Genomic DNA, 16360 nt, shown 5'->3' with positions numbered 1-16360 from the left:
TCACTAGTTGTGGCTCGTGGGCTCTAGAGCAGAGGCTCAGTAGTTACAGCGCACGGGCTTAGTTGCTCCGCAGCATGTGGGATCTTCCCAGACCAGGGCTCGAACCCGTGTCCCCTGCATTGGCAGGCTGATTCTTAACAACTGTGCTACCAGGGAAGTCCCTAAATCTGCAATTTTATATTCAATCTTAATACTCTTACATAGTTAGGAAAAAAAAATGTGACATGCAATAATTTGATAGGAAGACAGAGGAAGACAAATGACTCAATTTGAAAAAAAAGAAAAAGTTGTTTGGTACCCCAATTCTTTTCAACCTTAATGAAAGAACAAAAACAAAAACAAAAATCTAATAAAAATCATGGGCTTCCCTGGTGGCGCAGTGGCTGAGAATCCGCCTGCCGAAGCAGGGGACACGGGTTCGTGCCCCGGTCTGGGAGGATCCCACATGCCATGGAGCGGCTGGGCCCGTGAGCCATGGCTGCTGAGCCTGTGCGTCCAGAGCCTGTGCTCCGCAACGGGAGAGGCCACAACAGTGAGAGGCCCGCGTACTGCAAAAAAAAAAAAAAAAAAAACTTAAAGAGTATGGTTGGGAATTAACTGAAATACTTTTTTTTTGAGAATTAAAAAACAGTAACAAGGGGACTTCCCTGGTGGTCCAGTGGTTAAGAATCTGCCTTCCAATGCAGGGGACGTGGGTTTGATCCCTGGTCAGGGAACTAAGATCCCACATGCCGTGAAGCAACTCAGCCTGCGCGCCACAACTACTGAGCTCGCATGCCACCACTACTGAGCTTGTGCGCCTCAATTAGAGATCCTGAGTGCCACAAACTACAGAGCCCATGTGCCCTGGAGCCTGTGCACCAAAACTAGAAAAGAGAAAACCTGCGTGCCACACTAGAGAGAAGCCTGCGCAACACAACAAAAGATCCCACGTGCCACAACTAAGACCCAGTGCAGCCATAAATAAATAAATAAGTAATAAATCTTAAAAAAAAACAAAACAAAAACAGCAACAAAACCAAAAAACTTGATGTTCAACACAATTAAGCAGAACCAGCAATTCAAGTGATTTTCAGTTGCTTAATAAACCCGTGTCCAATCCTGTGCCACTCTGAGAGAAATGAAAGGTCAGTGACAACACATGCACCAGTTCTTCAGGAGTACATCCTCCAGGCTTGTCTCACTCAATTACTCAAACTGGAAATAACAAAGGAAGCTCAGAGCGATAGCTCATAGTTACCTCATTACATTCATCCACAAGTATAAAGAAGAGATCAAATCGGGACATGATAGGAGCTGACAAGTTTATATTCTGTTTCAGTGATTTTGATCTGTCATAGTGTCCACTGATTGGGTTTGCTGCTGCCAAAATGGATGTCCTGGCATTTAGAGTAGCCTGACCACAAAAGGAAAAATCGTGACAGGTTTAAAAAGACAACTGTAATGGCATATGACAAAATGCTCAACCTCATTCATAATGAACTAAATGCAAACCAAAAGAATAAGATATCATCTTTCACCCAGTGAATCATCAAAATTAAAGTCTGATAATATATAGCAACAGGTACTCCCATATGATGTTGATGGTATGATGTGCACACCCTTTAAGCCAGCAATTTCTTACTGAGAATTTATCTTGCAGCTAGGTACAGGAAGATATGTACAAGGATATTTACAATATTGTTTGTAATACTAAAGGCTGGAAATGACCTGAATGTCACTCTTCTTTATAAGAGTCTAATGAGCCAAACTGGGGTATGTACAATTGAAAATCATGGAGTAATAAAAAGACAAGTGGATCTAATATATACTGGTATAGAAAGATTACCAAAATAAAATTATGAAGTTAAATGAACAAGGAACAAAACTGTATGTGTATTATGCTTATTTATGATAAAATATTCCTAAAAGGGACATAAACTCAGCAGATACTTCTGAGTATCTACTGGTGCTAGGAGTTGGAGGGGAAGATTTCTCTTTTTAACTTATGGTTTAATGTATTGCTTACATTTTTCTTAACTATTTGAATGTATTACTTTTATTTTTAAAGTTTGATTTCTCTCTAATGCTAGTTACAAAATTGTACTTATTATTTTCATTTAAATAATCCATCGACTTGATTAATAATCCTCAAGGCTGTGTTTTCCGTTTCAGTAAACTGCATTTCATGTTGAAGTAATGCATTTTATCCAAGTGATCGTCTAGAGCTACATTAATCTACAAGGCTAAGGCAAGATGCAATGGAACAGAAGTGGACACACGTACCTTCACTCCTGCTTTAGTGATGGAGATGGTCTGCTGTTCCATAGCTTCGTGAATAGCAACTTGATCCCGCACCTCCATCTTATCAAATTCATCAATACAACACACACCCTGTAACCAAACAAACCTAGCATAAGAAACTGCCTTTCAGATGTCAAACGGCAAGGAAACTCAGAGTTTGCTACCACAGAGACCTTTCAGTTCTTTTAAACAACTAAGATAGGTAAGTAAGCAATCCTAACTCCCTCTACTAGAATAAGACAGTACAATAGTTCCCAGAGCTCAAGGCAACCATACTCTTTCGACTCATTTTAAACCAAGAGTGAAACTAAAAACATGCAGTTACTTACTGCACTTTTATTCAACATCAAAACCTTGTGTAAATCTCAGGGTCAAAATATTCTGGGTTACCTCAGTGTTGACTTTAGGCTGGGAAAGTGAAGGATGGAGTTGGAACATAATGTTTATAAGTATATATAGCTACAATTTACACGCATTCACAGAGCTAACTGATCTATGACAAATACATGCAAAATGCAATAGATATACTCATAGATGTGTCACAGTCTAGAAAGGAAAACTGCTGAGAAGTACTAGTCACAGCAAACACACAAGCTCAGGGCAAGTAATACGTTCTAGAGAAGTTCAGAAAGTGCTGATTAAGGATGACAATCCCAATTTCTAGATTAATAAAACCATGAATTATTTACTAAAAGTACTTATTAAAAAGAGGACATCTCCTTAATAGGAACTTATAGGCCTTTATTGATAGGGATGGGGATATTCTGATTTCTTTATATCCAAGAAGGTAAAATGTTCTTACATTATCAGCCAGCATCAAAGCTCCAGCCTCAATGACAAACTCATGAGATTCTTCATCTCTCACAACAGCTGCTGTTAAGCCAGCAGCACTGGATGCTTTGCCACTGGTATAGACAGCTCTGGGACTGAATTCCTCCACGTGCCTGTTCAAGGTTATCATATTCATTAATATATGACTACAAAGCAACCTTTTCAGGATTATCAGCTGGTTATGGCTTATGTCAAGTAAGAATTTAAATTTCTAAAAGAACATTTGAAAGAGGCATTAAGAAAAAAAGCAATTCATAAAGACACATGCCATAGACCAAAGAGAAAGCCTTTTCTCCTTTGGTCTTTTAAATAGGTCAAATCCATTCCTGTTAAAGGAAGATGAAGTTCATACATGGCAAAAACAATAATAAACAGTTCAGCAAAAATGATCTATTAGAAGGCCCTGCACTTAAAACGAAAACAAACAAAAAACAAAACAAAACAAACAAACAACAACAAAAAAAATAAAAGAAAACAAAACAAGATGGGACATTTATTCCAAAAAGGCAAGGCTGGTTTAACATCTAAGAATCAATAACATGCCTTATTAAAAAATGATAAGAACCACCTTAACAGATGCAGAAAAAGCATGTCAAAAAATCTAACAGCCATCATGATAAAAACTCAACCAACTAGAAGAGACTTCCCCTCAATCTGGTAAAGGGCATCTATGAAAACCCACAGCTAACGTCATACATAACGGTAAAAGGCTGAACGCTCTCCCCCTAAGAGCAGGAACAAGACTTAGGGGTCTGCTCTTGCCACTTCTATTCAACATTATACTGAAAGGTTCAGCCAGGGCAACTAGGCAAGAAAACGTCACCCAGATTTGAAAGAAACAACAACTATCACCATTTGCAGTTAACATGATCTTGTCGACAGAAAATCCTATGAAATCCACTATAACAGAACTAATAAGTCAGTTCTTGCGATGCTGCAAAATAAAAGATCAATAATTGTATTTCTACACACTTGCAATAAACAACCCAAAAATTTAACTAAGAAAACAGTTCCATTTACAATAGCATCAAAAATAATAAAATACTTAGAAATAAGTTTAATAAAAGAAGAGCAAGCTTATACTCTGAAAACTACAAAACATTATTGAAAGAAATTAAAGAAGACCAAGACATCCCATGTTAATGGATCAAAAGACTTAATATTGTTAAAAAGCAAACAATCGTGTACAATACTGTTCAGAGGCAACACTGCAGTACATCTTTCTGTGGTGGTGGTGGGAGAGGTGGGAGGCAGGGGCAGAGGAAATGAGGAGAAAAAAAGAGAATTCTCTTAACACAGGACTATTACCTTCAAATCTAGAACTCAGTCCCTGATATACTTGAAGGAAATAGTATTTAATTATAAAACTTCAACTAAAAATGTTTCAGCTTCTAGAACATTTCCATGTTAAAAATTTCCCAGACAAATAAAGGAAAGGCAGCTTGATATAGTATGAAGAGCACATGCTTGGCAGTCAAAATGGTAAGTTCTAATATTCATGGCTTAGAGGCACTTGTCAGCTCTATGCAGTTAGGCAAATCACTGAGGCTCAGAGAAGTTTTGATTGTCTCCCTAAAAGAAGAGAATAATATTACATGCCTGTCTGGATGCTGGTAGGATAAGACATCACACACACCACCAGCACCAGCACCACCAGCACCAGCACCACCAGCACCAGCACCAGCACCACCAGCACCAGCACCAGCACCACCACCACCAGCACCAGCACCAGCACCACCAGCACCAGCACCACCAGCACCACCACCAGCACCACCACCACCAGCACCACCACCAGCACCACCACCACCAGCACCACCACCACCACCAGCACCACCAGCACCACCAGCACCACCACCACCACCAAGAACACAGCAAGTGCTCAAAAACTGGTTGCTCTTATCTTGACCTCTAAGTTTCTTAAAAGTTTGAAAGTAAGCAAGTGTTTTATTATAGCTTTTAAAAATAAGCAAAAATTGCTAAAGTAGTACTCATACTGATACGTTTAGCATAAAATGTCTCATCTTTATCACACTGTTTTTGGAAAGAGTGTCCTCTTTAAGAACCTTAAGCATGTTTGTATTCTTAATCTCAGCAATCCTATGCCTAGGAATTTACCCAAAGGAAAATAATAAAATAAAAACTTATACACATTATGATGTTCACTGTATTTGACTATTAAAATAAATTACTGTTAAATTGTCTAATATCAGGCTAGGGGAATGATTTTGTAAGTTATACCAACAAAAAACAACAATCATGAAAATAAAGAAACATGGAAAAATATTTAGGGTAAATTAAAATTATGCATGCTGTGACTTACAACCATGAAAATATATATTCATATATTCAAAGAATTTTACACAAAGATTAAAAAAATTCTATGTGGGACTGGAATTACAGACAATTTTTCCCTATTCCCCAAAATTGTAAAATGTTCTTACATTCTACTTAACAAATTAAGGTGTACTTAACCTAAGAGAGTTATATATTCAACAGTCATAATTTATACTCCTGCTCCGGTAAGGGCACACTGACTGCATTCTTGGTAGCACAGAAAGCCTGGAACTACGCATATTGTTTTCTCTGCTGTACTATCTCAGGCAAACACTTACTTGAGAAACTGGCTCTTAGCTGTACTTGGGTCACCAACAATGCAAACATTTATGTCCCCTCGAAGAGAGGTTCCTTCCCCTGTTGTCTTTGGAACACCACCAAAGAGCATCAGCAAGATACCCCGTTTTACTTCGTCATTGCCTGAAATGAAAATCCAAGGTATTTTTCAACATGAGGTTAAACAATTTCACAGGAAACTACAAAGGCATATTTACCAACCAAAAGAGCAGAGACCACTGAAGCAAAGCTAAGACTAGAGTAAAAATATCTGGTTCTTGTCCTGTGAATGTAAAGTCACCCAGTCACTGTCCTAATGTCTTCACCTAATCATAGATGGCAATGCTCTCCATTCTAAGAGCCTCTCCTTGTCCGTAAGTCCTACTTCCTAAACAAAGCCTTTCCCTATGTCACAGTCCTCCAATATCTCTCCCCATAAATAAACTATGTCCACTACAGCCTACCACATTTGCTAGTTCTTTCTAAAGGCAAGTCTTACAGCTCTACCAAGAGTTTGAGGAAATGGTCCATGACTTACTTCTTTTGTATCAGGTACAGTGACCCATGCTGAATATAAATACAAGCTAATTGAACTGATATGGATTAGATAAAATGCTGAATGTGTTACAGCTGCTTCTGAGAACTGTTTATAAATGCAATATAAGAAGGAAATGCACAATTAAAAAAAAAAGACAACACCAGATTTTTAGAAATGTGATACCAGAAGAAACATTTTTCCGTTTTAGTTATTATGACTTTCTGTGAATTCCATCAACAAAGTGCTAGGTACATTTATACAAAACACTCCTTAAAAGCAAAAAATTAAAAATCCAATCCAAAAACAAAATTTCTCTGACTCATAACCTATATGAAACAAATATGTTGGAGGTGTGGTAGTTTTAAAATGGCCCACAAATTATTTGATAATCCGCTTTTCTAGATGGAGCTTAATTCTCCTCTCCTTAAGTGTGGCTGGGCTTAGCAACTTGCTTCCCACAAATAGCCAATGGTAGAAGTGAAGGTGTCTTAACTTCTGACACTAGGTCCTGAGAAGCACTTTGCTTCCTCCTTGCTCTGCTCTCTTGGATTGCAGGCTCTGGGGGAAGCCAGCTGCTGTGTTGTGAGGACACTGAACCAGCTCAATGGAAGAGACTCATGTGGCAAGGAACTGAGGCTTCCAGCTGACAACTAGCACTAACATAAGCAGTGAGTAAGCTCCCTTGTCAGTGGATTCTCCAGCCCAAGTCAAGCCTTCAGATGACTGCAGCCCCAGATGACGTCTTGGCTACAAACTCATCAAAGACTGAGCCGGAACCACCTAGCTAAGTCTCTCTCAAATTTCTGACCTATAGACTGTATGAGATAACGTTTGTTGTTTCAAGCCATGAAGTTTTGGTATAATTTGTTATGTAGCAACAGTTTAATTTACGGGGGAATGGAGCAACATAAAATTTGACACCTACTCATTATAAGGGAGGACACTCTAAAATCCACAAAGGATTATTAACATAAAAGAATTTCAGTTCAATTTCACTGACCAAATATTTAAGTAGAAAAAAAGGTTAATTTTCAATGATTAAAAGTGTATACCTAGGGGCTTGCCTGGCGGTCCAATGCTTAAGAATCTGCCATCCAATGCAGGGGACGCGGGTTCAATCCCTGGTCAGGGAACTAACATCCCACGTGCCGCAGTGCAACTAAGCCCGTGCACCACAACTAGAGAGCCTGGATACCACAACTACTGAGCCTGCATGCTCTAGAGCCCGTGTGCCACAACTAGAGAACCCACACACACCACAACTAGAGAGAAGCCCATGCACTGCAATGAAGAGCCCACACACCACAATGAAAGATCCCGCGTGCCGCAACTAAGACCCAATACAGGCAAATAAATAAACAAATAAATATTTGTAAAAACCCCAATAGCTTAAAAATATATGTATATACCTAAGAGAAATACCCATAATCTTTTTTTTTTAAAAGATGTTGGGGGTAGGAGTTTAATTAATTAATTTATTTTTGCTGTGTTGCATCTTCGTTTCTGTGCAAGGGCTTTCTCTAGTTGTGGCAAGCGGGGGCCACTCTTCATCGCGGTGCACGGGCCTCTCGCTATGGCGGCCTCTCTTGTTGCGGAGCACAGGCTCCAGACGCGCAGGCTCAGTAGTTGTGGCTCACGGGCCTAGTTGCTCCGCGGCACGTGGAATCCTCCCAGACCAGGGCTTGAACCCGTGTGCCCTGCATTAGCAGGCAGATTCTCAACCACTGCGCCACCAGGGAAGCCCCAAGTACCCATAATCTTATGAATTCTTGCCATAACTCCAACTGAATGCGGAAGATAAGGATGGAAAAAACAAGGGTAAAGCATGAGGCCTGAAAATTTAGTCAAATCCTCAACACACAAGGGGATTTAATGAAGTGAGCAGCTAGTAACCAAGAGCTAAGAAAATACGAAGAAACCACAAGCTATAGGCATAGTAATATAGCCAAAAAACATCAAGAAATCTCTCTCCACCATGAAAACTAAAAAGAAAAATAAGATCAGGATATTAATCTGGCATATTAGAGTATACTTAAGTGCAGTTCTATCCTAAAGCCACAAAAAAAGAAGACTAAATGACCTTTTTTTTTTAAAAAAAAAAAAACTGTGGTAGAGGGCTTCCCTGGTGGCGCAGTGGTTAAGAATCCGCCTGCCAATGCAGGGGACACGGGTTTGAGCCCTGGTCCAGGAAGATCCCACATGCTGTGGAGCAACCAAGACCGTGTGCCACAACTGCTGAGCCTGCACTCTGGAGCCCGCAAGCCACTACTGAGCCTCTGTGCCACAACTACTGAAGCGCGTGTGCCTAGAGCCCGTGCTCCGCAACAAGAGAAGCCACCGCAATGAGAAGCCCACGTGCCACAACTAGAGAAAGCCTGCACATAGCAATGAAGACCCAACGCAGCCAAAAATAAATAAATAATAAAAATTTAAAAAAACTGTGGTAGAGTGACGAGGGCTCGGCGATGGCCGCCCTGCAGGCGCACAAACGGCTGTTGGGAGGCTGCTGTGTGGCGGCCGCTGAGGCCTTCTTTGTCTGAGCCACAGTTCCTGAGTCCAGGGTCCCGTTTCCCGGAACCTTCAGATTTAAAGTACTACATGAAAATGAAAAGAAAGGTGGTGTATGCTGCCGGCAAGCTGAGATTGGGTCCTAATGGGGAAGCCTTCATTTTAAAGGAAGATTATGAAAGAAGACGAAAACTAAGATTGCTACAGGTTTGAGAACAAGAAAGAGATATTGCTTTACAAATAAGAGAAGATATAAAACAGAGGAGAAATCAGCAACTCACTCGTTTGGCAGAAGAACTAAGGACAGAATGGGAGGAATCACAAACTCAGAAAATAAAGACTTGGAAAAACTGTATTTGGCAAGTTTAAGAAATATGGGAGAGGGGCATCAACAAGCCAAAGAAAATGTAAGTGAGCACTTATTTGACTACCTGCCTGTGGTAGTGATACTTGTTAAAAGTAGATTACAGTTGTTAGACACTTATAAAAATGTTTTCATGGGCTTCCCTGGTGGCGCAGTGGTTGAGAGTCCGCCTGCCAATGCAGGGGACACGGGTTCGTGCCCCGGTCCTGGAAGATCCCACATGCCGCGGAGCGGCTGGGCCCGTGAGCCATGGCCGCTGAGCCTGCGCGTCCGGAGCCTGTGCTCCAAAACGGGAGAGGCCACAGCAGTGAGAGGCCCGCGTACCGCAAAAAAAAAAAAAAAAAAAAAAAAAAAAGTTTTCATGTATAGCATTTGCTGCGGGCAGTCCGAACTTTTTTGTAAATTTAATATAATTTAAGAATTCTGCTAGGTTCATTTCCTAGTAAGAGTCATGTCAAGAATAATCTATTTCCAATGATGTTTAAGTTAACATTATTCTCTAACAAATTTATGGTTACCAAAGGGGGAAGGTGGGGGGGATAAATTAGGAAGTTGGGATTAATATATACACAGTACTATATATAAAATAGATAACCAACAATGACCTAGTGGATAGCACAGAAACTATACTCAATATATTTTGTAATAACCTATAAAGGAAAAGAATCTGAACAAGAAAATATATATGTATATAACTGAATCACTGTGCTGTATATCTGAAACTAACACAACATTGTAAATCAACTATACTTCAATTAAAAAAACCAAACATTATTCTCTTCCAGTCCTTAACTATCTGTGTAAATAAAATAGTAACCTTCAGAAAAAAAAATTGTGGTAAAATATACACAACTTTTAAGTGGTCCAGTGGAATTAAGTACATTCATTATCTTTTATAACCATCACCCCTATCCATTTCTAGAACTTTTCATCACCCCAAACAGAAACTCTATCCATTAAACAACAATTCCCTATTTCCCTCCTCACCAGGTAACCTCTTTCTACTTACTTTCTCTGTGAATTTAACCTGTTTTAAGTACCTCATTTTAAGTGGAATTGTGTAATATCTGTCCTTTTATAAATGACTTTTTAAAACCCCTTCTAAACCCACTAAAAAACTTTCATAATCTGACTTTTGTGTTTTAAGAAGTCACATGTTGCTGTTTTATAATCATTATTTTGATTTCAAGTTTATGCCACAAATGGATAGAACTCTTACCATGTATAGTAGGGAACAGGCTTGTACAAAGATTGTGGTATAGATTTTTATCTTGACTCATTTCAAACACTTTCTCCCACTCCTTCACAGTCATTTGGTTCTTAATGCTCTCAGCTGTCTGTTCCTCATCTCGGAGCTCTTTTCCTCCGAACTGAGGGGTGGAGAAGAAAGGAAAAAAATAGTAGTATAGAAACAGTCAAAATAATGTGAAAGAGAAGAAACATCACCACAAACGAAATATAGCCTGGGAGGTCAACTTCAGAATCTGCTGACTGTAAAGGTTTTAAAAAAAAATCTCCTAACCAGTATGGCCTAAGTTAAGATACTGAAAAGCCTGTCATTTGTCCAGTGATTTAAAAAAAACAAAAAAAGCTACCACTATTGTTTTGTATTGCTATCTAAATGAATCTAGATGCTCATGAGATGAGCCATAATAAAATGTTAATCACTGATATGAAGATGAAAATGAACAGTATATTATGTTCACCACTCATTTTCCAAACTTTTCCTCACTGCTTTCCCCTCCTGGAACAAAATCAAGCTCTGAAGAACTACAATACCTGGGGTCGATCACTCTCAGAAACAGCAGTATACTGTACTTCCCAGATTACTAAATTTTTCTACTTGTACTTTCTCGAGGAGCATGACAGAGAAACTTTAACAATTAAAAACAGAAAAACCACTGTGAATAATAAGAGTACCAATGCTCTTAAAGCATTGAGCTCTTATGTACAAAAATAAATAAGACTTTTCCTTAAGATCGGGAAGACAGACATGAAAAAATCTGGTTTTAAAACTAAAGAACAAATCTCAACCCAACTCCGTCTTTAACACTGAGTTTGCGGCAGCCTCAGGGGATGCCTTTCTTAAGCTCTGCCATTCTACTAAGAAGACTCACCCTCGGGTTGGTTGGTGCAACACAACAGGCAAGAAAGACCAGCCTGTACGAAAGATCCCTAACACCAAGTGCCCGGAGCCCTCGAATGCCTTCTGTCTCATATCCATCAACACCACTGACACGGTAATTAGTTTCTGCACGTGCTCCTGAAACAATGAATGATAGACTGTTTCACAGCTCAAATACTGAAGGTGCTGAGAATCAAAACTGCTCAGATAAATGAAACCTATAAATGCAAAAATTTCATTTAGGCTTTGAAATTTTTCAGAACAGTAGCTTTTATAGCAAACCAATTTGTTTTTACTCTCATCATAGTTCCTTGCTCACCCTCTGATTGGTAGCCAAAAATAAGACAAGGAAGACGCAAGAAGCTAGATACTCTGCAGTTCAGGTAACTGAGAATTTGTTAAATTTGAGCCACAGATTACTGACCTGGTATGCTAAGCTTAGACACGTCAGGCACAACAATCAGCGTCCCTGTAAAGTCACACTTGTCACCAGCTTGAGCTGACTCCACAGCTTCAGCCCTCAAGATCACTTCTAAGCTGCGAGGGATACTCCCTCGAGGAAGTTCAGCTTGAGTCTCTTGAATACGAACCTGTAACAAAGACAAATAAATTGCCAAGGATGAGAAGAGATCTATTTCAAATGCCATGCAATCTAAATTAAATGCCACAAATATCGACATATCCTAAATTATCTTACTAGTTTGCAGACTTCTGACATGTGCCAACATTCATCTTAAAAATTCTCTACCATAAAACTTTCAATTTGGTAAGAGATTACATCTACTTAAAAACTTCAAGTTCACTTTTACTCTCATTAAATAACATGTATTTTTTTCTTTGTTCAAACTGACTTTAAATAATTGTTCTGTGTTCCATCTTCCTCTAAATTGTCAGGGAAATTTTATGAAAAATTTCACATCTTTTATACCCTCCACCTCAACACAACTGTTAACATTACTTAAGACACACATATTTTTACTGTATTATTTGAAAGAAGTTGCAAAAATCAAGATACTTCACCCCTAAATATTTTAGCACTCACCTCTTAAGAAGAAAGACAATCTCCTATGTAACCACAATACCATCAATCACACCAAGAGATTTAAATATTTAATTCCATAATGACTTCTTTATCTAGTCCGTCTTCAAATTTCCCCAGTTGTCAAGAATGTCCTTTACTACAGCTGTTTTTTTCCCCCCAAACCAAGACCCAACCTAAATTCATATTTTGTATTTGGTTGTTATATCATGTTCTTTATCAAATATAAAGCATCTTTTACCCAAAGTTGTTGGTAAGAACACATGTTTCCTATAAACCAAGTATCAGAATAAAACAAGAAAACTAAGTAAGGACTAAAAACTGAATTTAATATAAATTATTTATTTTAGTCTGGTACTCATTCTCCAGTGCTTGAGCTGCTGCAGCTTTTCTCTTTGCATATATATCAGAGTTACTAAACCCTGAAGAGCTTCAGCCCCTTCATTCTTACTGCTACCATCCAACTCTTGCCCAGTTACTACAACTGCCTATTAGTCTCTTGTTAAATACCACACACAGTTGTCTCATTAATCTTCCTTTAAAATTCACACCATCTGAAAACTTATCCCCTTGCTTATCAAGATAGGTCCAAGCTTCTCAATCTGAGATTTAAGGCTCCAAGTACTTCCATGCCTCATACCAAACCATCTCTCAGATGATCTCCAATTTGGTTCCTCTACTTTAATCATGATAATCCTCATTGCTATTGACAAGCATGTCCATTTTCACCTGTCCTTTTATTTATGCCTTCCTCCCTCCTAACCACCAACTCCAAGTCTTACACCAACAAGTCTCTACTTCTGCAAAAATTTTCCTAACTCTAGCTTGTAATAATAACAGTAATAATCATGGTTACTGTTTATTCTTTGACAAATACATTTTATTTGCCTGAAGGAGCTTCCAATCCAAGTTATTAATGGTTAGAACACATTTATATACTGATAATTGAAATTTGCATTACAAATTTTTAGCTTAAATCTGTAGTCACACTTGATGAACCTTGACTTACATAAAAACTGAGTTTAACATTGCCTAAGTAAGCTTATAATAATAATTACAAGTGCCTAGAAGTGAATTATTAGCATAGGCTGAATCTGACCTAAAAAGAAATTAATAAGCACCTTTTGAAAATCAACGAATCTCGATTTATTTGTATCCAGCAGGAATCTCCTTCTGTTGGCACAAACTGGATTTCGGCAGATGTTTGGCTGTGTGTATCTGAATTGCTGTTCTACATCCTTGATCACTGTCTGACAGTCCAAGCACAGGAAAGTTCCGCTCACAAGCTCTGGATGAACTGGGTGAGTCCGTACCACCTGCCCACTGATGCGAGTGAGCAAACCAATTCTGGATGAGTTGAGTTCTCGAATTCTGTTTAAAGACAGATATTGCATTAGTAAATATTCATTTTCAAACTAAAAATTTTCACTTTTAATGAGAGGATATTCAATGATAATTTATGCTTAAAATAACAACAACAAAATAAGAGACAAGGTATTCTTTGGACTCTCCTACAAGAATGATTTAGTCAACATGCCCATTCCTGAAGTATAATGTACATGCATCCACAACAAAATACATAAATGAATAAATAAGAAAAACTAAGTAAAGGACATGAAAGAAATGCAATTACAATTATAAAACAGAATGATCCCATTTTTGTTTTATATGCAAATGTATTTTTTTCTTACCTACGTTTCTAAATAAGCATTTTCACAGTAAAGTTATCCTTGGGAAAAATTATCATAGGAAAATATCTTTTTCTGAACTTGAAGGTTTAGAAAACACTGTATTTCACAAACCCATTTTATATTAAATAACTTGGTAATTTTAGTAGTTTAAGTTTTCAAAATATCACTTTAATTTCCTCCAACAAATTTATTCTTTAAATAACTGCTAAAGAGGAAAACAGTTTAAAAGCTATGCTATTTAAGCTCTTGACAATTCATTAATTTTTGTGACTGTTCTCAGTTTTCATATTTTCTCACTAATTTTTCACCTCAACATCCCTTAAAGGTGTCCTAAAATACTATAATCCCCAGAAATTGCTTCACTTAACATACTTCCCATCCCATTTTCCTGGAAATACATATTTTCCAAAACTAAATCTTCTGGATAACTGGATATAACTCTTTATAGACCTGGATATAACTCTTTATAGACCTAAGACTACAACCTTCTGAGCTTTCTGACAATTAAGTGATGCCTATACTATTTGGGGAATTTTTTTTTTCAAAGAAGGTTTCTTACTTGTGTCTGGTAGGAAGATCTTGGAATGCAACATAAAAATCCTTGGCAAGAGGGATCTCTTTACGGTCTTTGACAAAGGTTTTCAAGGCCCGACATAGGTAAGGGTAAACTCTGAAAAACAAACAAAAAGTAAATCAACTGACAACTTCAAGAGGCTTACCAAGGGCTCCTTCCCCTTATGCTTCCCAACAGCTGAAACTAAGGAATTTCATCTGGTTACAACCAAGCTTTAGAATTTAACTCTGCAGGACACTTCTATCATCTGATCCAGGTTTAGAGCATCTTCAATCCTCTCCTATTCCACCATAAATATATCTAAGACAATAGAAACACCAAAGATAAAATGCTGCTCCTGAAAACCTATTATTTTTAAATAATCATTTAGCATGCACACAGCAGGTCACACCTCTGTCCAAGATGACTCTACTTGAACCACCTGGGCAGTATACTACCTAGCAAGGCAGCCTCCCACTTGTCAAGGCCTACTGTTTTCTTCCAGGTTTTATTCTTGATTGATAGGAAGTGGATAAGGGCAGGGAAGGAATTTGTGTACTGATTTGAGAGCAAGTTGGCAGAAACGTTTCACTTGACTGGTTAGATGGAAGTGTGCATGTTCTCTTAAGTTTTAAATAGCTGAGGCAGCTTGGTTTAAGTGGTAGGTTCTGGAAGTCCTCTGAAAAATCAGCTACTTTCAGGAGACAAAACTGCGGCACGGTCTGTGCATGAGGTACAGGCACAGGTGTTTCCACCATCAGCCCTGATTTTCTACTTCCCTCTCACTTGTCAGTACAACTTTTCCTGCTACATACTATCACAATAAACTCTGCTGCTTACCCCTCTAACCGTTCTTGATAGCCATATATGACTAGAAACACCGAGACAAATCCTCCATCTCCCAGTATACCAGGTAAAAGAACAGGACTGTGACTCCTTACTCCTGGGTCTTCATTTCTCTTTCATAACAGTCCACAGTGTTTATTTTAATCTGATTTTATTTAAACTAAGTTTTGTGTAGAAAGATATTTCTGGCTTTATATAGCAATCGAAAGCAAAACAAAAGCCTAATGTCTAATTTCTGCCAGAAAAATACCATTCAGCTTTTAAAATGTTTCAAGGGATTTTATATGATATGGGGAGGGAGAGTGGATTAAATGAATGACATAGCAATAGCACTGAAGCCTGAAACAAAGCAATCCTCTTAACACCTACACCTCTAAAACTACATAGAAAACAAAGGTTTTCAACATTCGCATGTGAAAAAGTCAACTCCACAAAGGCTTAAATTAGTTCAGAGCAGCACTAAAATGACCACTGGCTGTATCAAAGGGCCTCTGTGACAGCTGCCCTTTTGCCTCACAAATGAACACTTCCGTTCTAAGAATAGCTGGCTTCCCAGGCTACATGTCTATTTAAAGTAAAGATTAATACACCAAACCTATAGAACTCCTCTTGAATGGTGGTGGAAAGTTGCTGGTTAAATTGCTCCAGGTCCAAAAAACTCACAACCAATGTGTTTCTCTCGGGACGAATTAACTCCTCAGCTAACTGCAAGTACTTAATTTCTCCATCGCTGTTCTGGAACCTGTAGATACATGCAAGTCACATTAAACCTAAGAATTAGGCAGCAAAAAGAAGAATGTGAATGCCCGATAATTCAGCATATTGGTTAAAGACCATCAGTTTTAGGGTCAGACAGGCCCATTTTAGTAGTTGTATAACTTGGGGCAAGTTACTTACCTATTCTAAACCTGTCCCTCTTCTGTTTGAAAAAAAAAAATAATAAAAAAGATTAGAACATCATCTTATCTCCTA

General features: G+C 38.4%; 1 protein-coding gene across 2 annotated transcripts in view; it reads right to left on the bottom strand.

Moving 5' to 3' along the window:
• The window catches only part of MCM6 (minichromosome maintenance complex component 6), a 45076-nt gene that overhangs the window by 19076 nt on the left and 9640 nt on the right, over nt 1-16360 (bottom strand). For both annotated transcript variants that reach the window (XM_029225986.1, XM_029225987.1), the window contains exons 2-11: nt 15984-16130; nt 14549-14659; nt 13420-13669; nt 11684-11849; nt 11252-11397; nt 10354-10504; nt 5727-5868; nt 3086-3227; nt 2266-2373; nt 1241-1396 (exon numbers count right to left, since the gene is read on the bottom strand). In XM_029225986.1, coding sequence (XP_029081819.1) covers nt 1241-1396; nt 2266-2373; nt 3086-3227; nt 5727-5868; nt 10354-10504; nt 11252-11397; nt 11684-11849; nt 13420-13669; nt 14549-14659; nt 15984-16130 — 1519 coding nt within the window. The remainder of the gene's footprint in view (nt 1-1240; nt 1397-2265; nt 2374-3085; nt 3228-5726; nt 5869-10353; nt 10505-11251; nt 11398-11683; nt 11850-13419; nt 13670-14548; nt 14660-15983; nt 16131-16360) is intronic.

The sequence above is a fragment of the Monodon monoceros genome, unplaced genomic scaffold, assembly GCF_005190385.1.
Source record: "Monodon monoceros isolate NGI ecotype Baffin Bay Population unplaced genomic scaffold, NGI_Narwhal_1 Super_Scaffold_16, whole genome shotgun sequence".
Lineage (NCBI taxonomy): Eukaryota > Metazoa > Chordata > Mammalia > Artiodactyla > Monodontidae > Monodon > Monodon monoceros.
Note: the sequence above shows the minus strand (reverse complement) of the source record. Positions and strands in the feature narration are given on the sequence as shown.